Source organism: Muntiacus reevesi, chromosome 8 (assembly GCF_963930625.1).
Source record: "Muntiacus reevesi chromosome 8, mMunRee1.1, whole genome shotgun sequence".
Lineage (NCBI taxonomy): Eukaryota > Metazoa > Chordata > Mammalia > Artiodactyla > Cervidae > Muntiacus > Muntiacus reevesi.
Window position 1 is genome coordinate 82,198,006 of NC_089256.1, and position 27,975 is coordinate 82,225,980.

General features: G+C 40.2%; 1 protein-coding gene across 17 annotated transcripts; it reads left to right on the plus strand.

Annotated features, from left to right (window-relative positions):
- Positions 1-156: 156 nt before the first annotated feature.
- B3GALNT1 (beta-1,3-N-acetylgalactosaminyltransferase 1 (Globoside blood group)) lies at positions 157-27,972 on the plus strand. Of its 17 annotated transcripts, none has more exons than XM_065942554.1 (6): positions 159-437; positions 1,432-1,516; positions 3,659-3,746; positions 18,993-19,059; positions 22,034-22,129; positions 25,865-25,904. In XM_065942554.1, exons 1-2 carry the CDS (start codon positions 159-161, stop codon positions 1,435-1,437), a joined length of 285 nt encoding a protein of 94 aa, XP_065798626.1. In that variant the 3' UTR covers positions 1,438-1,516; positions 3,659-3,746; positions 18,993-19,059; positions 22,034-22,129; positions 25,865-25,904. The 17 variants fall into 17 exon arrangements, with proteins under 17 accessions (XP_065798617.1, XP_065798626.1, XP_065798624.1 ...); XM_065942540.1 differs by lacking the exon at positions 159-437 and adding an exon at positions 527-712 and having other exon boundaries at positions 25,865-27,972; XM_065942544.1 differs by lacking the exon at positions 159-437 and adding an exon at positions 527-712 and having other exon boundaries at positions 3,662-3,746; positions 25,865-27,972.
- Positions 27,973-27,975: the final 3 nt, after the last annotated feature.

A 27,975-nucleotide genomic window follows, 5' to 3' on the forward strand; every position in this document is an offset into this window, starting at 1 on the left:
CTCTGTGCGGGCTGCAATAAGTAAATCCCTCCCAGATTGCCTCGAGGCCGGGCATTTACGCAACTGGAAAACAGGGCTAGGAGAGGATATAGGAGCGCGTCTTAAATCGAAATCCTTCCCGAAGTCGGCCACTACATCGAGTCACCCCGGCTAGGCTGATGGCGAGCACCCCGGTGCGTGACATGCAAACTGATGGCGAGGATCCAGAGCGCGCGCCCGGACCAGCGCGGAGGGCTGGGGGCAGATGCCCGCCGCCCTCCAGCTGGATTCGGGGCCCGCGCGTGCGTACGAGCGAGCTAGCGAGGGGCTCCCGGGCGCGGCGCGTGGTCTGCGCGCGCCCGGCCGCGCGTGTGGCTGCGGGAGGCTGCGTGTGCGCGCGGGGAGGGACAGCCCGCCGCCGGCTCGCGTCGGAGCGGGGTGCGCGCCCTGCGCGGGAGGTGAGTGTGGGCAGGGGCGCTGGGCCGGCGCGGAGGCCTCGGAGAGCACCCCCCCGCCTCCACTCCCCGGGCTGGGTGGCGGGCGTGGCCCTAGGACCCGCTCCTTCCGCGGCGCGCCCTCTTCAGGGACACCCGGGGCCGGGCGGCTCGGCCGGGAGGCGGGCAGGGCGGTGCCGCCTACTCCTCAGGCCCTCTCCCGGGGCGCCGCTGGGGTGGAACCGCGATCAGCCGAGCCCTGGGGCTCTGGCCTCCGCGACGTTCAGCTGCCCCACCGGGTGAGCGCGGGAGATGGGGCCCCGTGGGGCTGTGGGCGACATCGCGGAGCGCCGGGCTGCGTGGTGGGGCCAGGCGGAGGCTAAAGGAGCCCGCTGTCCTTCCTGACCCGCCCCAGGGCGCAGCCCACCCCATCCCGTCGCCTCGGACCGCTCCGGTGGCACATTCTGGGAGCAGCCGGTGGCTCGTTGGCCGGGTCGGCTGGGGAGGAGACGGGACGGTGTTTCGGTGTCGGATTCCCCAGCAGGCCTGGAGTAATTCATTGTCCAGACTCTGGGGAAGGGCCCAGGAGCTAAATTGTGGGAGGGTTGTTCCTCCTGGGGAGGGATTGGGAGGAATATGGACCTAAGAAGGATGGGCGGGCGAATTGGCCAGAGGGAGGAGGAAAGCCCAAGGGGCTGGGGCTTTGTGATTTTTAAGAGGCGGTCTTAGCAAGCCTACAAGTCATTTTAAAGGAAACCTTGAAGGTGTAATGGAGCCTCACTTTTTCTAGCAGTAAGGAATGATACCAGCAGGAAGCAGGAGTTACATTCCGTATTCCTTCTTTCTCTTCCGTTTCTCACTGCTTTTCTAGGAGGGAAATTTGCAAAGCAGAGATGGTTTTCTTTCCCCTCTGTTCTGCACTTAGTACCAGCGGTAAGGAGGTGGCTGCTTTGTCAGCCACAAGTTGTTTTTTTGTTTCGGGGTGTTTTTTTTTTTTTTTTTTTCTTTCTGTTTTTAGAGGTAAGGAAGATTTGAGTTTGCAGTCCTCAGCTGGGAACGGCTTTGTGTTTTGGCCCTTTTTTCCCCAGGCGGCTTAGACAGAGGTAGGGAGCTAACTTTTTGCTCTTAAAATGTGTTAATGCCTGATAAAAGCATACGTTGAGCCCGTATCAGTGTAGAGAAATGAACTATTTACTATTTAGAGATAAGAGTCTTAAGACTTTTTTTTCTCCTAAACTAGAAAGTTCGTTGAAATGAATGGTAATTCATTTGAAATTACCATTGAAAATGTTGGGTAATTTCAGTCCTGAAAATAAAGCCTGTTATCTAGACAGTTGTTGCTCAGTGGTGTCAGACTCCTTGCGTTCCCATGGATCGCAGCTTGCCAGACTTCCTGTCCTTCACCATCTCCCAGAGCTTGCACAAACTCAGTGTCCATCAAGTTGGTGATGCCGTCCAACCATCTCATCCTCTGTCATCCCTTTCTCCGCCTTCCTTCAATCTTTCCCAGCATCAAGGTCTTTTCTAATGAGTCCGCTCTTCTATCAGGTGGCCAAAGTATTGGAGCTTCAGGTTCAGCATCAGTCCTTGCAGTGAATATTCAGAACTGATTTCCTTTAGAATTTACTAACTTGATCTTGCAGTCCAAGCGACTCTCCAACACCACAGTTTAAAAGCATCAATTCCTCACTGCTCAGCCTTCTTTACAGTCCAACTCTCACATCTGTACATGACTACTGGAAAAACCATTGTTTTGATTAGACAGACCTTTGTTGGCAAAGTAATGTCTCTGCTTTTTGATATGCTGTCTAGGTGTGTCATAGCTTTTCTTCCAAGGAGTAACTGTCTTTTAATTTCATGGCTGCAGTCACCATCTGCAGTGAGCCCAGGAAAAGAAAGTCTGTCACTGTTTCCATTATTTCCCAATCTATTTGCCATGAAGTGATGGGACCAGATGCCATGATCTTTGTTTTTTGAATGTTGAGTTTTAAACCAGCTTTTTCACACTCCTTCTTTCGCTTTCATCAAGGGGCTTTTTAGTTTCTCTTCGCTTTCTGCCATAAGGGGTGGTGTCATTTGCATATCTGAGGTTATTGATATTTCTCCTGGCAGTCTTGATTCCAGCTTGTGCTTCATCCAGCTCAACATTTCGCATAATATACTCTGCATATAAGGTAAATAAGTAGGTTGACAATAATCAGTTTTCGTGTACCCCTTTTCCAACTTGGAACCAGTCTGTTGTTCCATATCCAGTTCTAATTGTTGCTTCCTGACCTGCATGCAGGTTTCTTAGGGAGGCAGGTCAGGTGGTCTGGTATTTCTATGTCTTTCAGAATTTTCCACAGTTTGTTGTGATCCACACAGTCAAAGGCTTTAGCATAGTCAGTGAAGCAGAAGTAGATGTTTTTCTGGAATTCTGTTGCTTTTTCTATGATCCAATGGATGTTGGCAATTTGATCTCTGGTTCCTCTCTCTTTTCTAAATTCATCTTGAACATGTGGAAGTTCGTGGTTCACTAGCTTGGAGGATTTTGAGAATTACTTCGCTAGCATGTGAGATGAGTGCAATTTTGTGGTAGTTTGAACATTCTTTGGCATTGCCCTTCTCTGGGATTGGAATGAAAACTGAGTCCTGTTGCCACTGCTGAGTTTTCCAAATTTTGAGTGCTAGTATATTGAGTGCAGCACTTTCACAGTAACATCTTTTAGGATTTGAAGTAGTTTAGCTGGAATTCCATCACTTCCACTAACCTTGTTTGTAGTGATCAAGACAGTGGCCAAATATAAATCCAGATGAGATGCATGAAGTGATTTGAGAGCAAGGAAGAAGAGAGGATCAAAGCTTTAACAGAAATGAAAATAATGTTGATAATAGGTATAGAACATTAATTTTACTAATTTTTTAAGCGTTTTATTTTGTTTTGGGGTGTAGGTGATTAACAATGTTGTGATAGTTTCAGGTGAACAAAAAAGGGACTCAGACACACATGTACATGAATCCATTCTCCCCCAGACTCCTCTCCCATCCAGGCTGCCACATACCATTGAGCAGAGTTCCATGTTCCTTACAGGAATAGGTGTTTGTTGCTTATCCAGTTTAAATATAGCAGTGTGTTGATCCCAAACTCCCCAACTATCCCTACCTTTCCCCCTGCAACCATAAGTTTGTAGAACATTAATTTTAGATGTTATCATGCCCAGTGTTGTTATGACTGTAATATATTCCTTTTCTTTTCTTCTGTTCAGTAGTTCATGGCAAATCTTGTAATTAAGCATGGAATATGGAAAACAAAACACTTCAGCTGGTACTTTAGTCTCATGTGAAATTCTACAGGTAAGCCCATCTTATTTTAATTGAGAAATTATCCATATTGGTTAAAATTGCATATAATAGTCTCCTTTATAAGATTTTAAGGATCATTTATGCAGCTGCAAGTTTTGTTGTGTATTCTAATATATTTCTTTCCCTAAAAGATTCCAGGAGTTGAAAGAGTTAAGCTCAATTAAACCATTTAAGATTATATAGATATATGTGTGTGTGTGTATATATATATAATCATCATAAAACACCATGGTATCTCCGAAAAACATAGCTATATATACTGAAATTAGTGGTCATATTCAACTCAAGATCAGACTCAACTCTCTTTATCCCTAAAAACATACTCCATTGAATATTTCTGTCTTTTTCTTCCCTTTCACATGATTTGTGTTGTCTTTATGCCCAGTCTCCAGCTCTGTTCTGTTCACTATTGGATAATACAGGTAGAACTCCATTTTAGGAAATGCCTTTATCCCTTCTGCCACCATATAATGTCCAGGCCAAATACACTTTTCTGTTGCATCTCTAACTAATCTATCATTGCTCATCCCTGCTCACTATGTAGTAGGTACCCATGCTACAGCTTCATGAATGAGATTCACAATGGGAGAGTCAAACAGGGTGCTTTTAAATGGCCTGGCACAACAGATTCAAGAGTTGCAATCAGTTTAATAGCAGGCTCTTTAGCATATATCTTTTTTGAGACTATGAGCATTGATTTCGTTTTAGTAAAATGTTGCATATAATAAATATTGATTTGCTTTTGCAACCAGAGCTTTTGATACATTGTGAATTAGAAGAGAAGGGAAGGCATGGCAAAGCTAGAAGTGACTTGTAGGGGGTCTTCCTCCAACTTCTCCAGGTGGGCTTTGCTCATACTGTTCAGCCTGAAACTTGGAGTTGTGAACCTTGCTCTACGCTCTGCATTGTGTCTGAAACTTGAGGGCCAGGCAGCCCAGGCTCTATCACAGGTCCAGTGTATTAAATGGATGAATGAAATACATTCAAATAGCTAAGGACAAGGGAAGTGGTAACTTGGTTTGACAGACAAGAGTGACAAGAGATCTGTTAATACTCCTCATCTAGGGCCACAGTGGGAAGAAGTATTAGCTAGAGCAGCTTTCACTGTCCTCCTCCAATGAGTGAAGCTCTAACAAAATAGAGACAGGCAGCCAAGCTGCCAGGTCAGCCTTGGTGCTGCTCTGCCTGACTTGCTACTCAGCCTCTGCTGCACTGGCTACTTGCTAGTCAATCTTTGCCACACTTCCAGTTTTCCTAGCTGGTTATCCTGTTGCTTCTTCCCACAGGCTACTCTGTCATGTGACTCCCTCAGACTGCCTACCACTCGGGGCAGAGTTGTATCAACTTTTTTGTACACTTTGCTCCCTGCACTGGAATCTGGAAAGGCTGTGAGGTTGGGTGTGAGGTTGGGCTCTTCTTCAGGTACTGTGCTCTAGAGAAGGAACATAGTATTTAGAGTTGAACCTGAGCTTGGGTTCCAGGTCCGCCTGTTCTTGGGCTGCACTGGTCTCTGAAAAAATGACTTGTGACACCCATTTTACCGTGTTGTGAAATGTGCTTTGTAAATTGCCCAAAAGTCCACTTAACCTTAAAACAAACAAACCCTGCTGACAACATTGTAAATCAACTGTACTTCAATTAAAAAAATAAAAAAAATAAAAAAAGTTTTAAACCCTGCTTAAAATTCTAACATGTATTGCAAATTACAAAAAGTACATTCTGTGTGTGTGTGTGTGTGTGTGTGTGTGTGTGTGTGTTGGATACAGTTGCACATAGGGCAGAAGCAAAGAGAAAATTGCAAATGAAAAGCAAAGAGAAAATTGCAAATTGGCAGGTCCTGCTACTTCTGACTGCTCTTCAGCTTTCTAAGCCTAAAGATCCTACACTCCACAACCACAGAAATCTGTAAAATATAGATGTCCTCTATCTGCAGGGGATTAGTTCTGGGGCTCCCTCAGATACCAAAACCCATCACAAGTCCTTAAGACGGCATAATATTTGCATATAATCCATGCACATCCTCCATATACTTTAAATCATCTCTAGGTTACTTCTAATACCTAATATAAATGTTATGTAAAATATAACATTTAGTTTTGTTATTTGTAAATACAAGGTAAATGATACATAAATAGTTGCCAGTACACATGGCAAATTCAAGTTTTGCTTTTGGGAACTTTTTGAAATTCTTTTTTTTACATTTTTAATCCAAAGTGGAGCCCATGGTTGTAGAGTGCTGTATTCCCTTCTGTTGTTATTCCTACACTAAAATACCTTGTTTATAAACAGTACATGCCTTTTTAAAATATGTTTTTAAAAGCCCAGGTGTCTTCTACCTCAATAAGCAGGAGACTGGAAGCTTCTCTAATGAGGCTGGAGTAAAGGGTATTCCTCCCACACATCTGAGTATCTGAAGGTGGTACTGCTGCCACCTGCAGGGCGTGCAAGGGCAGAATGGGGAGACGATAATGAAGCTTTAGGTGTTTATACTCACCCTGTCTACCTAAAACTGTATAACAATCACAGTTATGCTTAATACGAATGGTTTTCTTAAACTCATTGTACTTCCAGTCCATTCTTAAAAATGGAACAAAAAAAAAAAAAAATGGAACAACTTTAAACTGTTATGCCAAACAAAACCTTTTCTATATACTACATCTTATTTTATTTTTAATGTTTATTTATTTATTTGGCTATCCTTGGGCTTAGTTAACGGCATGCGGGATCCAGTTCCCTGACCAGGGATCAAACCTGGGTCCCCTGCATTGGGAGTGGGGAATCTTAGCCACTGGATCACCAGAGAACGCCTCTATATACTACATTTTAAACATGAATAGCAAAGTCATGGAATCTTGAAGTTGGAAGGGACCTTAGAAGTTATCTAAAATAACTTAAAACTCAGTAAGGAATTAATCTTTGAAAATTCCTACCTACTGCTTCAAGATTTCTGTTGGTGAGGAGCAGCCCATTCTAGTACAGTCATCTGTACTGAATCTTCCCACTGATTTTTCTCCTTGGGCTTCCATCTGCCTTCCAGAGTTACACTGATGTATTGTTCCAAGTATCTGAAAGCATCTATCATGGTCCTTCTAAGCTTTTGTTTTCCCCAGAACAGAATATGCCCCAGTTCTTTCAGCCACTACTTTATACAGTCCTTATTATGGGAGATGATAAACCCTTAACCTTCCTCTGCACTAAATCTAACTTGTCAGTTTTCCTTTTAAAATGGAACATATTTGTAGGATTATGATCCCTTTTACCCAGACTTTTTCCTGTTTCTTGAACCTAAGAGTGTATTAGGGGTTTTAGTGTGTGTATGTGTTTTGGCAGGACACATTATGGTGTTAACTTGTAGAATTTCTGTAAGCATTGTCATTCATTTACAAGCACTTGGGGAATGCTTTCTGTCCTAGACACTGGGGACTCAGCAGCTGTAAAAATGAACATTGTCTCTGTTCTGCTGGAACTAGACAGGGCCTGAGAGGTATCTGGCCCACTCTCTTAAAGATTCTAATGAGAGAAGCAACACCCAAAATTCAGTAACTTGTCCCCTTCTTTAGCCGTTGGAACTAGAACCCTTGTGCCCTCACTATCCAGTTACTCCTTTACATCATCACCTTTCTTCACATTGAGTTCATACTCAACTAAAACATTTACGTCTTCTTAACTTCGACTGCTGTTAAAATGATCTCCCATCCTCTCTGGTACAGTTGGTTTTTTGAACTCTGACACAGATCAGTAAATTTGTTTTCACCAGATTTCATCTTGCTTTGGCTCTATTCTAACCTGTTGAAAGTTTTTTAGATTGTAATTATATCTTCTAATAAATATGCTATTTTTCCCCCTGCTTTCGCCTGTCTTCAAAATTGAACATTATCTTTCAGCTTTAATTGACTTTGTTTTTGCATACACAGTTCTCTGATGAACATACATTTGTAATTAGAAACATTTTATATGTTTTTTAAATAATTAAATTAATTTTCACTTTGCAGAAAATAAGCAACGTTTTTGCACCCCAGGAAAGAATATCAGATTATTTTGGCTTAAATAATTATACCATTGCCATAATGCTCTTTTCCACTTCCCTGGAACCCTTGTATTTGACCCGATCCCTCCACCCATGCCTCCAATTTGTTTTCTTCTACCCAGCATGTTTCTGATGGAAAATGAAAGGTCCATACCTGCATGAATTGTTAGTTTATTATATTTGACTGTTATTAATAACTCATATGTCAGGTTTTGAGAATGGGCATCTTGAGTCTTGCTATATAAAAATGGTGAGGCTGTGATGCCACTTTGCTGTTTCTCTCAAGGTTCAGTGGTTAGAAGAAGTTTCATCCCGCTCAGGGTAGCTCTGGTCATGAGGCTTGCAGCAGATGCCCTAGGATAGGAAGGGGAGTGGCCAGGAACGTGAGGTTTGGAGTCCTATTTGATTTTGCTTCTACCTCTGCTCGTACCTGTGTTTGCCTTTGTTTATAGCCTGTGACTTTGGGCAAGATATCAACTCTCCCTAAGCCTTAATTTACTCACCTGTTAAATGTGAACAGTAAAGGTCTTAAAAGCTCCTTAAATGTGGACTCTCTTGAAGACGACATGCTTAGTGCCTGGCGTTCTTCCCATAGCTGGGACACCCAGGGCCAGCATATCGTGTGGACACCTGCCTACATAGATGGCACATGGTATCTGTATAAACAGATAACTGATTGAACGGCCAAACTCTTTTTACCTTTCTGTTGGAGTATGGTGTACAAAAAGAGAAGTGTGCAAGTTAGAAGATAAATTATTAGAGTGACCACACCTGTAGCCACCATCTAGATATAGAAATAGCACATGGCCAGCACCGCCAAAGATCCCCTCCAGACTCTCCCAGCTGTATTTCCTCCCTCTCCCCAGGGGTTACCACTGTCCTGAATTCTAACACCATAGATTACTTCTGCCTGCTTTTCAACTTTGTGTAAACAGCATCATGATGTCTCTTCTTCAGGTATCTGGCTTTAGCTCACCGTTATGGTTGAGAGATTCTCCATGGTGTCATGGGAGGTTATAGTTTGTCTTCATTTTGCATGAAGTGCTGTTCTCTGAATTTCTTTCTTTCTTCTATCATGAGTTGTTTCCAGGTTGGGGCTGTCATGAATAGTGTGCTATTAAGAACCTTTTTGGGGGGTGTCCTTAAACAGACATACACATTGTTGCCTGTTCTGCCCGAGATATAGTACCCATGTCATTGGGCTGTTCAGTTGTTTCTCAGTGAAGATTTTTCCATTTCCATTAATTGAACCAGTTTGTTCAGCCTTTTGTTTTTGTTTTTATTTCAACTATTTAAATATTTATTTGTTAAATCATTAAAATTAGTTTCACAGTTCAGTGAATACAAGATGTTCTAGGACAGGGTTTCCCGAGGTGCAGAATTCTAGTCTTGCCAGAGGCTGTGAAATTTAAAATAGGTTCTTTGTTCAGGTAAGTTTGAGAAACGTTGCACAACATATCCTCTTCTTAGAAAATGTAGAGTAGTATGTTAAGAACTCTGAAAAACTCTCCACATGTACACTACTGTGTGTGAACTTGATAGCTGGTCGGAAGCTCTGTACAGCCCAGGGAGGTCAGCCCGGTGCTCTGGGGCGGCCTCTGAGAGTGGGATGGGGGTGGGAGCGAGGTTGAGAAAGTGACAGTCTCCAAGCCGTGTCCAGTTCTTTGCAACCCCATGGACTATCGGTCCATGGAATTCTCCAGGCCAGAATACTGGATTGGGTAGCCTATCCTTTCTCCAGTAGATCTTCCTGACCCAGGAATTGAACCAGAGTCTCCTGCATTACAGGTGGATTGTTTACCAGCTGAGCTGAGGTTGAGGAGATAGGAGATATATGTATGCTTACAGCTGATTCACTTTGTTGTTCAGCAGAAACCAATACAATGGTAAAGCAACTACACCCCAATAAAAAAATAGTAATAATAGTTTGAATGAAAAAAAAAGTTTGATTTCCAGTTTTTTTGTCACAGCCCTTTTGAGGTTCTGTAACACCTAAGGTAAGATGCAGATCCAGCCATCTTTGGCTGCCATAAAGTCCTGTGCTTAATAACTGAGACGCCAGTTCCTTCTCCAAGGATGGTGGTTTCATTGGATATTTAAAGCATTTGCATACTTAATAATCTAGAAGCTGACAACTGTTTTGTCTCTGGAGGTCTTTTGGGCTTCTGTTATTTGAGATTTTTCTTCCGCTGTCGTAGTGATGATAATGCTAAGTCACTTCAGTCGTGTCTGGCTTTGCAACGCTGTGGGCTCTAGCCCACCAGGCTCAGGCTCCTCTGTCCATGGGATTCTCCAGGCATGAGTACTGGAGTGGGTTGCCATTTCCTTCTCCAAGGGATCTTCCTGACACAGGGATCGAGCCTGCGTCTCTTAAGTCTCCTGCTTTGGAAGGTGGGTTTTTTACCACTAGCACCCCCTGGGAAGCTGTCATACCTCAACCACCAGCTGCTGCTGCTGCTAAGTCACTTCAGTCGTGTCCCACTCTGTGCGACCCCACGGACTGCAGCCCACCAGGCTCCTCCGTCCATGGGATTTTCCAGGCAAGAGCACTGGAGTGGGGTGCCACTGCCTTCTCTCCTCAACCACCAAATCAGCAAGTAATTACTGGTAACCTGCAGTGTACCCAGCATTGTGCTAGACTTGTGAGACAGAGAAGATGTTTTGCTTAGTGTAAATTATTTAGAGTCTAGTTGGTGAGTGCCTGTGCAGTTAATATAATCACAAGTTTATTTTTTAGGAAATGAAAAGTATTTTAAATATGATTTATTTCTTGACAATGAAAAGTGGTATTATTAAGAAGTCAGTAATACAATCCTAGTGTCCATGTTGGGCCCTTTTGTGTTTTTCTGTGCACTACTGGTTTAGGTTTTTCTCTCTGTCCCTCCCCTCGGGCATGGGGTTAGAACAGCGTCAGGGCTCACCAAGCCTCCTGCTCGGCCTGCCTACATTGCCCCGGCTGTCACGGCACGGGCTGCTTCCAGAGCTCAGGCGGGGCCAGCTGGATTTCTGCGGCATTACAGTATGGGCCTTTGTCTGGATGTCATTCACCTTCGTGAACTGCTGAGTGCCCCAGCGCTGACTGGTTCATTCGTGTTCCCCACGTAAACCTCATCATAACCAAATTGGTATCGATGCTTGATTTATATCTGGAAGAAGACGCTTTTGAGAAGTTAACTTCTCCAAGGTCACGCAGCCTGTTAAGTGCTGCAACCAAGATGGAGAGTGAGCCGTCTAATTGCATTTTTGTTATGGGTTTTTTTTTTTCCTGTTTGGATAAATTTGAAATAGAAAGAAAACTGTGAATATAAGAGAAAGCCTGCATTTCTATCACCCTGAGTTAACGACTGCTCATACTTCATAGTACTGGTGTCCAATCTCCTTTTTCCCATCTCTCCCACGTGCCTCCTTCATTCTTTCATAGTAACACCCACACTGCATGCCGTGGAAGGTGTTCCTTTAAAAAATAGTTTTATAATTGCTTCTAAAAACTCACTCTTTCTTGTGTACAGTTTACAATTGTTAATCTAAATGGTATTATATATGGTGTGTATATAATGGTGTAATCATTCAACTTGTATTTTGTACTCAACATTTTGATTTTGAGAACTGTTCAAATGAATACACTATGTACAAATCCAGTTCATTTCTTTTAACTGTCTTGTCGGCTTCCACTGAAAGAAGACACACGGGTTTTATTTTATCTACTGTCTTTTGTTCATTGTTTAGTTGCTAGGTCATGCTTATTTGTTTTTCATTATTTTCTGTTTTATCTTCTTATTCCTTTTATTTTCTTAGTAGTAACATCAGAATTTTTTGAACTTTTTGTACTCAGGTCATTTATTTTCAGTCTGTTTTTAAAATAGGGAAAGTGAAAGTTGCTCAGTTGTGTCCGACTCTTTGTGACCCCATGGACTGTAGCCCACCAGGCTCCTCTGTCCATGGAATTCCCCAGGCAAGAATTCTGAACTGGGTTGAAGTGAAGATTCTCTTCTCTAGGGATCAAACCTGGGTCTCCCACATTGCTGGCTGATTCTTTACCATCTGAACCACTATGTTATCTGTTAATGCTGATGAACGAAGACAGACTAAAAAGTCTGCATAACATTATTTCATTTATGTGCTTTCTGGTAGACAAAACTATGGGATGAAAAAATCAGTTGTTGCCTGGGGGTTGGGGGAAGAATTGATTACAAAGAAACACTAGTAGATTGTTGTGATGGAGCTGTTTCGTATCTTGAGTGTGGTGGTGGTTACATGAGCATCAAAACTTACAGAATAGTGTGGAGATTCCTTAAAAAACTGGAAATAGAACTGCCATATGACCCAGCAGTCCCACTGCTGGGCATACACACCGAGGAAACCAGATCTGAAAGAGACACGTGCACCCCAGTGTTCATTGCAGCACTGTTTATAATAGCCAGGACATGGAAGCAACCTAGATGCCCATCAGCAGACGAATGGATAAGGAAGCCGTGGTACATATACTCCATGGAATGTTACTCAGCCGTTAAAAAGAATACATTTGAATCAGTTCTAATGAGGTGGATGAAACTGGAGCCTATTGTACAGAGTGAAGTAAGCCAGAAAGAAAAACACCAATACAATATACTAACACATATATATGGAATTTAGAAAGATGGTAACAATAACCCTATATGCGAGACAGCAAAAGAGACACAATGTATATATAGAACAGTCTTTTGGACTCTGTGAGAGAAGGCGAGGGTGGGAAGATCGGAGAGAATAGCATTGAAACATGTATATTATCATATATGAAACAGATCCCCAGTCCAGGTTGGATGCATGAGACAAGTGCTCGGGGCTGGTGCACTGGGATGACCCTGAGGGATGGGATGGGGAGGGAGGTGGGAGGGAGGCTCAGGATGGGGAACACATGTAAATCCATGGCTGATTCATATCAATGTATGGCAAAAACCACTACAATATTGTAAAGTAATTAGCCTCCAACTAAAATAAATAAAATAAATAAAACCCTACTAATAAAAAAAACTTACAGAATAGTACAATAAAAATGATGAACTTTACTGTATGTAAACTATATGCCAGTGAAAATATATCACATAGATACAAAAAATATATAAAATAATACTACTTTTTTTTGAAAAAAGTCCATTATTTTTAAAAGTCAATTTTCTGTAAGGATTGTTTTAGTTTTACCCCATGCATTCTTATATGCAGCACTTTTTTAAACAGGGAGGGAAATTTTTTATTTTCCTTGTTTTGAATTATAATGTATTCATGTATCCTAAGAATCAAAATAATATTTAAAATATGTATAAATAATGATGTAATATAGCAGTATAATATTGCAATTACTAATTATAATATTAGTGGTGGTGGTTTAGTCACTAAGTCATGTCTGACTCTTGCAACCCCATGGAGTATAGCCCCCCAGGCTCCTCTGTCCATGAGATTCTCCAGGCAAGAATACTGAAGTGGGTTGCCACTTCCTTCTCCAGGGGATCTTCCCGACCCACGAATGGAACCCAGGTCTCCTGCATTGCAGGCAGATTCTTTCCCAACAGTTGTAAGGGAAGCCCCATAATATTAGTAATTAATTGTTGCTAATATTACATTGTTATGTTACATTGTTACTTTGTAATATTGAATTGTTAATGTAAAAGTAATATTACAAAGTAATACAAAGTTAGGTTGAGTAATCTAACAGTGATAGCAAGTAGTGTAACTAAGTAATACAAAAAGGAGTGCGCTTACCTTTCTTCTCTACCCCGTTCCTCTCTGTTCACTGTATGTGTCTTGACTTTGTTTTTCTTATGTACATACAAATGTTTGCTTTATTTCTTCTTCCTTTCTAACACAAAAGTTAACATATTATAAATATTGTTCTATACTTCTTCCCTTGTATATATTCCATGTCAGTACTTAGAGAATATGGGCTTCCCAGGTGGTTCAGTGGTAAAGAATCCACCTGCCAGTGGAGGAGCTGCAGGAGACGCAGGTTCGATTCTTGGGTCAGGAAGATGCCCTGAAGGAGGAAGTGGCAGCCCACTCCAGTGTTCTTGCCTGGAGAATCCCAGGCACAGAGGAGCCTGGTGGGTTACAGTCCAAAGAGTCGCAAAGAGTCAGACACAACTGAGGACAAGCATGAGCAGACAGGATGTTGAATATAGTTCTCTGTGTCATGTAGTTAAGACCTTGTGGTTTATCTGCTTTACAGAGAGTTGTTTGTATCTGCCAATCCCAGACTCCTCATTTATCTCATATCCCTCGTCCCCTTCGGTAACCATAAGTTTGTTTTCTATGTCTTTGAGGCTGTTTCTGTTTTGTAAATAACTTCATTTGCATCCTCTTTGAGATTCCGCGTATAAATAATACCATATGGTATTTGTCTTTCTCTAACTTCACTTAGTGTGATAATCTCTAGGTCCATTCAGGTTGCTGTAGCTAGCATTATTTTATTCTTTTTTACGACTGATAATTTTCCACTTTTTTTTTTTTTAATTCATTCATCTTTTGGTGGACATTTAGTTTGCTTCCGTGTCTTGGCTGTTGTAAATAGTGCTGTTATAAACACTGGGCTTCAGGTATCTTTTCAAATTAGAGTTTTTTCTGGGTATATGCCAAGGAGTAGAGTTGCTGGATCATATTGTAACTCTATTTTTAGTTTTGTAAGGAACCTCCATGCTGCTTTCTATAGTGGCTGTACCAATTTGCATTCCCACCAACAGTGTTGAGGGTTCCCTTTTCTCTACACCTCTTCAGCATTTGTTATGTATAGACTTTCTAATGACCTGTTGAAGTGATACCTGATTGTAGTTTTGGTTTGCAGTCTCTAGTAATTAGCAAAATTGAACATCTCTTCATGTGCCTATTGGCCATCTGTGTGTTTTATTAGAGAAATGTCTATTTAGGTCTGCCCATTTTGGGATTGGGTTTCCTTTTTTTGTTATTGAGTTGTGTGAGCAGTTTATGTATTTTGGAGATTAAGCCCTTGTCAGTTGCATCATTTGCAAATATCTTTCCCAGTCTCGGGTCTGTCTTTGCATTTTGTTTACAGTTTCCTTTCTTTGCAAACACTTGTAAGTTTAATTAGATCCCATTCGTTTATTTTTGTGTTTATTTCTATTGCCTTAGGAGACAGACCTAAGAAAACATTGCTACAGTTTATGTTAGAGAATGTGTTGCCAGTGTTGTCTTTTACCAGCTTTATTCTGTCATGTCTTGGACTTCCCTTGTGGCTCAGCTGGTAAAGAATCCACCTGCAATGTGGGAGACCTGGGTTCAATCCCTGGGTTGGGAAGATCCCCTGGAGAAGGGAAAGGCTACCCACTCCAGTATTCTGGCCTGGAGAATTCCATAGATTACAGTCCACGGGGTTGCAAAAAGCTGGACATGACTAAGCAACTTTCACTTCACTTATATTTAAGTCTTTAAGCTGTTTTGAGTTTTATTTTGGTGTAAATATGAGGGAGTGTTCTGATCTCTTTGGTTTACATGCAGCTTTCCAGCTATCTCAATACAATTTGCTGAAAAGACTGTTTTCCCTCCATACTATATTTTATTCTTGCTCCCTTTGTCAAAGATTCAGTGACCACAGGTGTATAGGTTTATTTCTGGGCTTTCTATTCTGTTCCATTGATTCATATATCTATTTTTGTGCCAGTACCGTGTTGTTTTGATTATTGTCACTTTGTAATATTGCCTGAAGCCTGGGAGGGTTAAGCCTCAGTTTTGTTCTTTTTCCTCAGAATTGCTTTGATAATTCTGGGTCTTTCATGAGTCCATATAAATTTTAGGGTTATTTGTTCTAATTCTGTGAAAAATGTCATGTAATTTAAGAGAGATAACATTAGTTCTGTAGATTGCTTTGGGTAAGTATGATTATTTTAACAATATTAATTCTTCCAATCCAAAAGCATGAACTTTCTTTTTATTTCTTTGAATCAGCCTCAGTTTCTTTTATCAATGTCTTATAGTTCTCCACATGTAAGTCTTCAACCTCCTTGGTCAGAGTTTTCTTGTTTGTTTTTGATGTGATTTTAAAAGTTACACTGTCAGTGTAAAGAAATGCAGGTCTCCCACAAGTTACACTGTCAGTGTAAAGAAATGCAGGTCTCCCGCATTGCAGGCAGATCCTTTACCAACTGAGCCACAAGAGAAGCCCAGTGTAAAGAAATGCAGCAGATTTCTGTATGGTGATTTTGTATCCTGTTACTTTACTGAGTTTGTTTATCAAGTAGTTTTTGTGTGGAGTCTTTAGGGTTTTCTATATATAGAATCATGTCATCTGCCAATAATGACAGTTTTACCTCTTCGCTTCTAATCTGGGGCCTTCCCTAGTGGCTCAGATGGTAAAGCATCTGTCTGCAATGCAGGAGACCCGGGTTCAATCCCTGGGTTGGGAAGGTCCCCAGGAGAAGGAAATGGCAGCCCACTCCAGTATTCTTGCCTGGAAAATCCCATGGACCACGGAGCCTGGTAGGCTACCGTCCATGGGGTCGCAGAGTCAGACAGGACTGAGCGACTTCACTTTCACTTACACGTTTCTAATCTGGGTACCTTTTGTATCCTTTTCTTGTCTGACTGCTGTGGGTAGAACTTCCAATACTATGTTGAATAGAAGTGGTGAGACTGGGCATCCTTGTCTTATTACAGATCTTAGTGAGGGATGGCTTTTAGCTTTTCACTGTTGAGTATTATGTTGACTGTGTTGAGTATTATGTTGCTTTTTCCACCTCTGTTGAAATGATTATGTGGTTTTCTCTTTTCTTTTGTTGATGTGGTGTATCACATTGATTGATTTGCATACATCGAACCATCCTTGTGACCTGGGGATAAATCCAATATGATTATCTCGTATGATTTTTTTCTTGGATTTGATTTGCTAATTTTTGTTGAGAATTTTTACATCTGTATTCATTCAAGATATCGGCCTGTAATTTTCTTTTTTGGTATTATCTGGTTTTGGTATCAGGGTGATATGATGACTTAAGTTCTTCTTTATATGTTTGGTAGATTCCCCAGTGAAGCCATCTCTGTGTTCTGAATTCTTAAATAAAATGTTATATAGCCTGTGTCAGTACTTTCTTTTTATAGCTGAATAGTATTCCATTGTGTGGATTCTCCATTAACATTATCACACCTAACAAAATCTGTAATCCTTTTTGCATCACCTAATATCTTGATCATCTTCAGTTTCTCCAAGATCCAGTCTGGGATCGTACATTGTAGTTGTGTACATTCCCTTAATCTTCTTTACTCGAGTCATTCTTTGTTTTATGGGATTGACTAGCTGCAGACACCATGCTAGTTATCACAGAATACCCCACATCCTGGGTTTGTTTGAGTGTTTCCTTGTGGAGTTCCTAGCTTTTTCTTCTGTTCTCTGTATTTCATATAAAATGTGATTAGATTCCTGTTAACCATTTTGGCTAGGATGTACACTTCATTGTATCTCATTGGGAAACACATGATATGTGTTTCACTATTTATAATGCTGAGCTTGATGATTGAATGAGAGTGGTAGTAGTTTGATTCCTCCATTGTGAATTTTATCTTTTTTCAGTCCTTACAAGTAAGAAGTAATCTTTGTTGTATTACTTTGATACCATACAATGCCTAATTCTCCATCAATCTTTTGTTTGATGATTAAAACACTGATAATCATTGCCTTAATCAGTAATTTCATGAAATATTACAACATAATAATTTTCTTTTTCTGTCATTCTACCTACATTCTTAATTGTCATTTTTCTGTAAAGAAGAACTTTTCCTTTTCACTTGGAGCTATCTGCTTCTCCTGAACCAACGATCACTCTTTGAAACCAAAACAACAACAATCAAAATTTACCTGTCTTCTCCGCAGTAGTTTTAAGAAAGGGTTGATGTTACAGCTGCCTCCTTGAAATTGAAATCACTGAACACTCGGAGAAGGCAATGGCACCCCACTCCAGCACTCTCGCCTGGAAAATCCCATGGACGGAGGAGCCTAGTAGGCTGCAGTCCATGGGGTAGCTAAGTGTCAGACACGACTGAGCGACTTCACTTTCACTTTTCACTTTCAAGCATTGGAGAAGGAAATGGCAGCCCACTCCAGTGTTCTTGCCTAGAGAATGCCAGGGACGGGGGAGCCGGGTGGGCTGCCATCTATGGGGTCGCATTCAGTTGCATATATAATATGTATTATATATATATTTCAATATATATATGAAAATAATACTGTGATCAGACTGGGGCCTGTGTTAAATTGAATTTTGAATTTTAGAGACAGCTTGTATAACCTAATATAATCAGTTTTTTAATTAATGTTTTCATGTGGTCTTGAAAAGAATATTCCTGTTCTTTATAATTGAATGAAAAGTCCTAAATCAAGACTATTAGTAATATTAATAATGTTATTTGAAACACTCATATCCCTATTGTTTGTCTGCTTGATCTATTAGCCATTTAGAGAGATTTGTTAAAAATCTCCTATTAGGATTATAGATTTTTCCATTTGCACTCACACTTTTCAGGATTTACTTTATATATTTTGAGCCTATGATTCTATCTTTATGTAGCTTCATGGTTGTTAAATTATCTTTTTGAATGGTTCCTTTTATTAGCAACAGAATCTCCTTGTCTCTTTTTTAATTAATTAATACTTATTTTTCAATTTACTTCTGGCTGAGCTTTGTTGCTGTGGCTTTTCTCTGGTTGTGAGTGGGCTCCGCTCCAGCTGCAGCGCGCAGGCTTCTCATCCTGGGGCTTCTGTAAAGCTCAGGCTCTCGGCTTCGGGGCTCCGTAGCTGTGGCCTCATGGTTTTGGTGCACAGACCCACTAGTGGCTCACGGGCTTGTTACTCTGTGGCTTCCTGGACCAGGGGTGGAACCCATGTCCCCTGCATTGGGGGGCAGATTCTTTATGACTGAGCCACCAGGGGAGCCTGCCTTGTCCCTTTTAAATGCTGCTTATTTAAAATACATGGTGTTAATAAATAACCACAGCAGATTTCTGATGGGCATTTTCCTGACTTTTAAAAAATTTCCTCTGCATTTATTTCTGCCCTAATTTTTAAGATTTCTTTCCTTCTACTAACCCTGGGGTTCTTCATTTCTTCCTTCTCTAGTTGCTTTAGGTGTAGAGTTAGGTTATTTATTTGACTTTTTTCTTGTTTCTTGAGGTAAGCCTGTAATGCCATGAACCTTCCCCTTAGCACTGCTTTAAATTTTTGTGTTGTTTTGTTTTAGGCATGTGTCTTATAAGCAGTATACAGCAGAATTTTAAGCCAGTCTGAGAGTCTCTGTTTTTCAGTAGGTGAGTTTACTTTTATATTTACTCTGATGATACATTTGAATTTAGTTTTGTCATCTTCTCTTGTGCTTTTCCGTTTGCCATGCATTTTCTCTGCTTTTTTTTTTTTTCCTCTTCTCCTGTCCTCTGTTGAACTATTAACTTGCTTTGTTTCTTTTATTTCTTAATCTGTGTGGAAATGTATATGTTCTGTATCTGTTCTTTCAATGGTCACTCTGAAGCTTAATATGCATTAAGTGAAACTCTCTTTACGCAACCATGTCATTTTTATATAGTATTTTGGATTCACTTTTTAACCACACCAAAACGTACTTTTTGTGCTCTCCTTTACTCTGTGTATTTGTTAGTTTTCTTTTTCTTCCAATAGTCTCTTTATTTACCTTTGTTTCTTGCATTCCTTTCCTTCCTCCTGAGATCGTTTTTCTTCATACTAAAATACATTCCCTTGATACTTCTTTAGCTAGAGTTTGTGAACTTTGTAAGTCCTGATCTGTTTCAGAATGTTGTTGTTTCATCGTCATTTCACCTGAACTCTCTAACATTCACCTGTAAATTATGTACAATAAAACCAGTTGGCCCACGGTATAGGGCTATTGGGGTTAACTAATAATATTTGTTGAAACACTTTATAAACTGTTTTGTGTATATATATAATGCTATTATTATTAGCTAATATACCTCCTGAAAATGAAAGTGTTAGTCGCTCAGTTGTGTCTGATTCTTTGAGACCTCATGGACTGTAGCCCACCAGGCTCCTCTGTCCATGGAATTCTCCAGGCAAGAATACTGGAGTAATACTTCTCCAGGGGATCTTCCCACTCAGAGATCAAACCCAAGTCTCCTGCATTGCAGGCGAATTCTTTACCATCTGAGTTACCAGGGAAGCCCAATATATATATCCTATTAGAGTTATATTAGAATTACTGTGTTTTGAATGGATTTTAAAAAGCATCACTTACTGTATTGAGGTCATATTTACTAAGATAAAAGAGAATACCTACTAGAAATACCATGAATTGTACTTGCTCACTCCTTGGGAGAAGAGCAGCTGGGATAAGATGAAATTAGGGGCCCTAATTGCCAACTTCAGTTACTACCATTCAGTAGAAATTTGAGATATGCAAGCATGAAGTCCAATTGTTTTACTTTGTTTTTATCTATTTGCAAAGACAATGCACAAATGGTGTGGAAAATTCAAATGATAAGAAAAGAAGAGGAAAGAAAGAAATCTTTCCAGAAATCCCACAGAATTGAAACTGTTGACATATTGGAACACATCCTTCTAGAACACATCTTCCTCTGCATGTATAGCTATATGGATTTATAGAGACTTGTCTTTGCATTTTTCAAATGGAATCTTACTATATATGCAGTTTTGCTACTGCATTTCTCACTTAGTAATTATTAAGGGAATTTAAATGAACATCATTGTATATAACATTGAATAAATGTATAGGGTCGAGAAGATCTCCTGGAGGAGGGCATGGCAACCCATCCAGTACTCTTACCTGGAGGATCTCATGGACAGAGGAGCCTGGCAGGCTACAGTCCATACGGTCGCAAAGAGTTGGACACAATTGAAGCAACATAGCATGCACAGACTATTGTATGGATGTGTCATAATTTTATTTAATCAATTCCCTATTGTGAGGCTTTAAAATTATTTTTATTCTATAAAGTATGCACAGTTGCCTGAAAATGTCTTTAAGATAAATTGCTTGCAGTGATACTAGTTAAAGAGCGTGCACATTCACATTTTTTATACATATTTAATTTTTCTCTCCAGAAAGTGTCCGAATGCCCCTTTGCCTCACACAAAATGAGTATTGTCATTTTTTCCCTTTAAGTTTCCAGTTTGAGATTTTTATCAATATCCCTGCTTACTATCGTTTGAGTATCTTACTGAATGAGTTTGAGTATCTTTTCTTGTTTTATCGATCTTTTGTAATGATTTTCAAAATTTTCCTTTTGGTCATTTATTCTCTTTTTGCGTTTATCCATTGCTTATTAAGCTGTGTGGACCTTTTTCTTATTTGGCTTATAAATTCTTTGTTATAAATATCCTGTTTGTTTTTTTTTTTAATCTTTCAACTTTGTGCTTTTTATTATGTTACTGTTTTTGTTTTTTTGGTTTTCAACCTTGTTCAAGAATTTTTTGAAATTTTTATTTGATCAAAATTTCGTTTATGAGTTCTGGGTTGTTTCCTTACATGGGATAACTGAAAGTTCTTCCCCACTTCAAAATTATTAAAATGTTCTCTCATATTTTCTTTTAATGCTCTTACCAGTTTATTTTTCTCCCATTTAGAATCTTTAACCTATTTGGAGTGTTTTTTGTATAAGGAGTGATATATATATATCATATATATATATATGATATATGTGTATATATATCACTACCTTCCTGTTTCTCACATTCTGTTCTGCCTTTTAAACTTGACTGATAAAAATCAAGGTACCTTGAACATCCTGAATCGTGGCAAGAAGTGAGATGTGCTGTATGGTTTTCAGTTTACTAATGTGTCTTGGGTATTTGTGAGCAGAGTCGGAGGCTCAGAGGGGGAAAGAGTGGATTGGGAAGAAGTTGACAGTCTCATGTCTGGGTTACCTTGTATGTACATGCGTAGAATTAAAGAGAGGATACAAGCAAAATGTCTCTTAGAAGTTCTGTGTTTCACTTCTTTTAGTGACCCTGAGTTCTTTATCAGGGGAAGTGGAGCTGTGGTAAGAAGACATAAGACACCAGCTGACGTGAGGACCTAGAGGGTTTGCATCTTGAATACCAAGTGCCCTTCATGATAAATCCATGAACTTTATGAATTCTGTGAACTGGTGGTGTTTTCTTTAACTGTTTTTTCAGCACATGTTTCACTTTAGAAAGAAATTGGAATAGGGAACAGGATTCCCTTTCCCTCTCTGACCTCTGATCCCCTGACCCATGAGTAAATGCTTGTTAAGCTTCTTGTATATCTTACAGAAATTGCAAGCATTATTCTGACTGCTACTTGCTATCGAATGCTCAGTTGGTGAAATTGAAGGTCTTTCACTCAGAAGAGAAAAACCAGGAAAGAAGGTGAGAAATAGAAATCTGTTTATGGCTTTGAAACATACATTTCTTCAAGTTAAGAACAATTCATCAAGATAATTTCTTTAGGACAGTCCCTTTCAACAATAAAAATCAGTTTAATGAACATAAACAGGAAGAAACAGATGCCAAGGGTGGACTATGGCTCGTGATGACAGCCTCTGTTTGTTGTGTACCTGACACTGGCCAGATGCTTTGCACACACTGTCACTAATTCACACTGTATTGACATCTTCAGTGCAGAGATGAAGAAACTGGGGCTTCCAGAGAGAAATTACATGCCCCGAGCTTGCCCTGGTTGGTAAAGAACAGAGTTGGATTTGGACTCTAGTCTATACCTTTGGAGACACCTGTGTTGTGGGTAACCTGAAGTCTGTTCCAACCAGGCCTGAAAGACCTTCCCCCCACTTTTGAAATAGACCATTCCTTTTCTTTTTTCTGCTATTTTGTTCATAGGCCCATAATAGATGTAATACATCTAATACATTACATTATTACAATAGATGTAATAACACAGACACAATTTCACATTTGTGAACTATGGCCTGTAGAATACCTATGGGATAACTTTAATAGTAATATTTGGTGTTTTGAATTCTTCCCATTATTGAAGAGTCTCTGGGCCTCCATTGCTGTGTGTGCATTACTCAGGATCCTTCTATTTGTCCGTAATTTGTTATAATGTGTTGATTCATTACAATGAGATGTAAAACTGACATTTGATAATGAATGTAATTAATGTACAGGCATCAGTGGCTGAGATTAGATGGTGCTCGCCCCCTAGGGTTATGCTGTGTCTAGTGGGCAGGTGAGGGGAAAGAGCAAGAAGATATTAATTTCTTCCATAATTCTCATTCAAGGTCTGTCCTGTTTCAGGTTTCTCTGGGAACTGACTGGGTAAGATATTAATGGGGAGAAGGAAGGATGGGGTGGGATGGGCAGACCTATATTTTATCCTTATACAAATAGAAATGTCGTATCAAACGTCACGTTCATTGCAGTTCTTCCGTAGGTCTGTCTCTACCTTGTACTTTGTTGTTGTTCGGTCGTTAAGTCGTGTCTGACTCTTTGCTCATGGACTGCATCACACCAGACTCCTCTCTCTTCCTTCATTATCTTCCAGAGTTTGCTCAAATTCATGTCCATTGAGTCGGTGATGCTGTCGAACCATCTCATCCTCTGCCGCCCTCTTTTCCTTTCACCTTCAAACTTACTCAGCATCAGGGTCTTTTCCCGTGAGTCAGCTCTTCGCATCAGGTGGCCAAAGTACTGGAGCTTCAGCTTCAGCATCAGACCTTCCAATGAATATTCAGGGTTGATTTCCTTTGAGATTGACTGGCCTGATGTCCTTGCAGTCCAGGGAACTCTGAAGAGTCTTCTCCAGCCCCCACAATTTGAAAGCATCAATTCTTCAGTACTCAGCCTTTTTTATGGGCCAACTCTCATATCCATACATGACCACTGGAAAAACCATAGCTTGGACTATACAGACCTTTGTTGGCAAAGTGGTGTCTCTACTTTTTAATATGGTGTCTAGGTTTGTTATAGTTTTCCCTCCAGTGAGCAAGCATTTTTTAATTCCATGGCTTCAGTCACCATCCACAGTGATTTTGGAGCCCAAGAAAATAAAATCTGTCACTGCTTCTGCTTTTTCCCCTTCTATTTACTGTGAAGTGATGGGACCAGATGCCATGATCTTTGGTTTTTTTCATGTTGAGTTTTAAGCAACTATTTTGACGCTTGTGAAAAGAAAAACATCCTTTGCCAATAAGGTCATAGGATATAAGTGGAAAGGCAGGGCACATAAACAAACATGAAACCAAACTAGAGAGTTTGCTGAAGCATTCCACTGTACTATGTGACTTAAAATATAAAAAACATTAGAGATAGGAAAGATTATTGTGGTCAGAAGTAGTCAGGGCAGCTAAGATATGGCCAGATGGAAAGGAGAAGGAGTCTTGAGATCCTGTCATTTTTATATATATTAAGAGACTGAAGAGGGGCTTCCCTGATAGCTCAGTTGATAAGGAATCCGCCTGCAATGCAGGAGACCCTGGTTGGATTCCTGGGTTGGGAAGATCCTCTGGAGAAGGGATAGGCTACCCACTCCAGTATTCTTGGGCTTCCCTTGTGGTTCAGCTGGTAAAGAATCTGGCTGCAATGCTCGAGACCTGGGTTCAATCCCTGGGTTGGGAAGATCCCCTGGTGAAGGAAAAGGCTACCCACTCCAGTATTCTGGCCTGGAGAATTCCATGGGCTGTATAGCCTGTGGAGTTGCAAAGAGTCGGACATGACTGAGCGACTTGCACTTTCACTTTCAAGAGACAGAAGAACTGTGTGTCCAAAGACCTAAGATAAACCCAAGGGAAGAACCCTTGGTAAACCAGTCTTTCTAAGTAATCACATTAATGTATGTCCTCCATGGCAAATTCTGGGTTCCCAGGAGCCCTTCCCCCAGATAATTGTAGGTGAAAGTTCATCATCAAGAAGCTTCCTCAGCCTGCCCTTTGTGTTAGGTGATCTGTCTTACCCTGAAGTCCCTTGGCACTTGCCATAAACAGTTTGTACTCCATTATTGTGACATGTTTATGTGTTGTCTTGGAATCTGTTCTCCTTCCATTCCTTCTTCCCTTGGCCTCCTTAGTGCCTGGTGCAGTCTGCGGATGTAGAAGGTCTACTAACAGTGCATGAATGCCTTTGGACTGAGGCCCATGGTCTTGGCACCAGGAAAGCCCTGTGGGGTCCCAAATTGTAAACCAACCTCATGCTTGAGATCCAAAACAGAGCTGAGCTTGAGATGAGAATGCACCATGTCTCCTAACTCCGTTTTCTTGTCTCAGATGGAATTTCTGTGTTAAAGTAAGAGTTCTAGGAGATTCCATCCCATCCTCTGCAGGATTTCTGAACAGATTAGAATGGGAAACACATGAAAACTCCTACTACAGACAGACCTTTAATTTAAGCACTTGCTGTCCAGACTGATCATTGAGTTCAGCAAGTGAGTTAGAAAGGAGACAGGAGTGGTATTTGAGGCAAGAAAAAGCTATTTCATAGCCTTGTGCATAACAGAGATGGTTATTCTGTTTATGTTTAGAAGACTCGCCTTTCAGGGGACGTATCTCCACTTTATCTCATCCCATATCAAGCAGGTCACCAAGAATAATTGTAGCCCTTTTCTTACTCTAGATTTGTTAGAATCATGTCAGATCCCACAGCTAAGAAAGACCCTTGGTCTGTCTGAAAGACCCTTGGACATGTCGCTGATAATATGTCTTCACATTAATGGTTTTGTTGCTGATAATATTTCTTTGCAGTAATGATTTTATCCTGGATATCCAGAGGGACAGAAAGAGATGAGTAATGGAGGAGTGGAGTTACAAAATAAATCTACAGTAAAAATAAAGCAAATTGCTTCTCTTCTGTTATAAAAAAGAAATAAAGAATTATTTCAACAGTTATTTATGTCAAGCAGGAAGTATTAATTTCCCCCAAATAATTAAGAATGTTTTTAACATTGGTCTTGATATAAAATGCTGAAATATACTTTTGGTTGTGGGTTTCCATTTGCTTATAGTTAAATGAAGTTAAGTAGACTCAGGTCAGGGTTTTGCTTTGATGCATTTGTTTTCCCAATTCTTTTTCTTTTAAGGAGGTGATCAGGTATCATTTGGAAATGTGTTTCAGGTGATGGCATACTAAGCAGATCTTTGATAAATCTTCCAGAACCCGAGGCTTGCATGCTTCTGAGCTTCTGTGGATGGCCCCGGCACTCCTGACCACTCTTCCGGCTAGGATGTCACTCAGATCCCTGAAATGGAGCCTCCTCCTGCTGTCGCTGCTGAGTTTCCTGGTGATGTGGTACCTCAGTCTGCCGCATTACAATGTGATAGAGCGTGTGAACTGGATGTACTTCTATGAGTACGAGCCCATTTACAGACAAGACTTCCGCTTCACACTGCGAGAGCATTCGAACTGCTCTCATCAAAACCCATTTCTTGTCATCCTGGTGACCTCACACCCCTCAGATGTGAAAGCCAGGCAGGCCATTAGAGTTACCTGGGGTGAAAAGAAGTCTTGGTGGGGGTATGAAGTTCTTACATTTTTCTTATTAGGCCAACAGGCTGAAAAGGAAGACAAAGTGTTAGCATTATCCTTAGAGGATGAACACCTCCTTTATGGGGACATAATACGACAGGACTTTTTAGACACATACAATAATCTGACCTTGAAAACCATAATGGCATTTAGGTGGGTAACTGAGTTTTGCCCCAACGCCAGGTATATCATGAAGACAGACACTGATGTTTTCGTCAATACTGGCAATTTAGTGAAGTATCTTTTAAATTTAAACCACTCAGAGAAGTTTTTCACAGGTTATCCTCTAATTGATAATTATTCCTATAGAGGATTTTACCAAAAAACTCATATTTCATACCAGGAATATCCCTTCAAGGTGTTCCCGCCTTACTGCAGTGGGTTGGGTTATATAATGTCCAGAGATTTGGTGCCGAGAATCTATGAAATGATGAGTCACGTAAAACCCATCAAGTTTGAAGATGTTTATGTTGGGATCTGTTTGAATTTATTAAAAGTGGACATTCATATTCCAGAAGACACCAACCTTTTCTTTTTATATAGGATTCATTTGGATGTCTGTCAGCTCAGACGTGTGATTGCAGCCCATGGCTTTTCTTCCAAGGAAATCATCACATTTTGGCAGGTTATGCTAAGGAACACCACGTGTCATTATTAATTTGACATTCTACCCAAGCCCAGAGAAGGGAGGGACGCTTTGTAGAAAGTGTTAACGTTAGACTATGAAATCGCCAATGAAAAACCCATGAGAAGGTCACCGTGTGGCTTACACAAAGCTGAAACTCATGTAGAGCCTATAGACTGGAGACTGGAGGGCTGCACTTGGCCTGTGGTTTATTATGACAACAGTCAAGTCAAGCCTTTTAAAAGTGATATTCAGAGGAATTAAAATCTTATAAAGGAATGGGAAGTTTTTTTTAAATAAAACTAATAGGGCCAAACAGTTTGAACATGTCATTCTACAGACTAGAGCTTCTTAAATGGGTTTCATTGAATTATAAGCTCATTTATCCATAACAACAAAATAGTGTGCAGTATTATTCATGAAGCATCTAGTCAGTTCAGGGTTTTGTGTATATCTTCATAGATTACTAGTTTTTTTAAATATACAGTTCTGTGTAAAAGAAACTGAAGTTGTTTCTGAACAAAGTTTAATCTGTTTTTGGTTATTTGGAAGATATTTCAAGATGTTGCAGTATTAAAGAGTTATTAATTATTATTTAATAATACTTAAGAGTTTTACACTTTATGGATGTTTGAATGTTTTGGTTTCAATACTGCATAAACAGAATAAACTTTTTTTCCAGTTACTTCAGTGATGAATTTATGGTGAATAGCTCCGTTAATGTGTTGTCATTATTGTATATCAATAATCTCTTGAACTTTGATAAATATTTCATTGTGGTAATATAGAGAAGAATTAAAGCAAGAATATCAAAATTATTGTCTTGTTTTTAAAAACATAATCCCTGGTATTTTTAGATGCCACTTCATTTGTCTCATTTTTCTGCCTGGAAATTTGGAGTAATATAGAATGCCAGGTAGCATGTTTCCTTTCAGAAAGGACTCTGAAGCCAAAAAAGAACAAACGAACGTGATGGCTAGAATATCATGAAAAGGAGTATCGTATTTCAGTGCTTGAGTTGGAAAGAGAAGACTAATTGAGTTGCCGTTAACCGTTCCATGTTTTTTTCATTAACGATCAGTTTGAGAATAAAAAAGAATAAAGAAAAAAACAC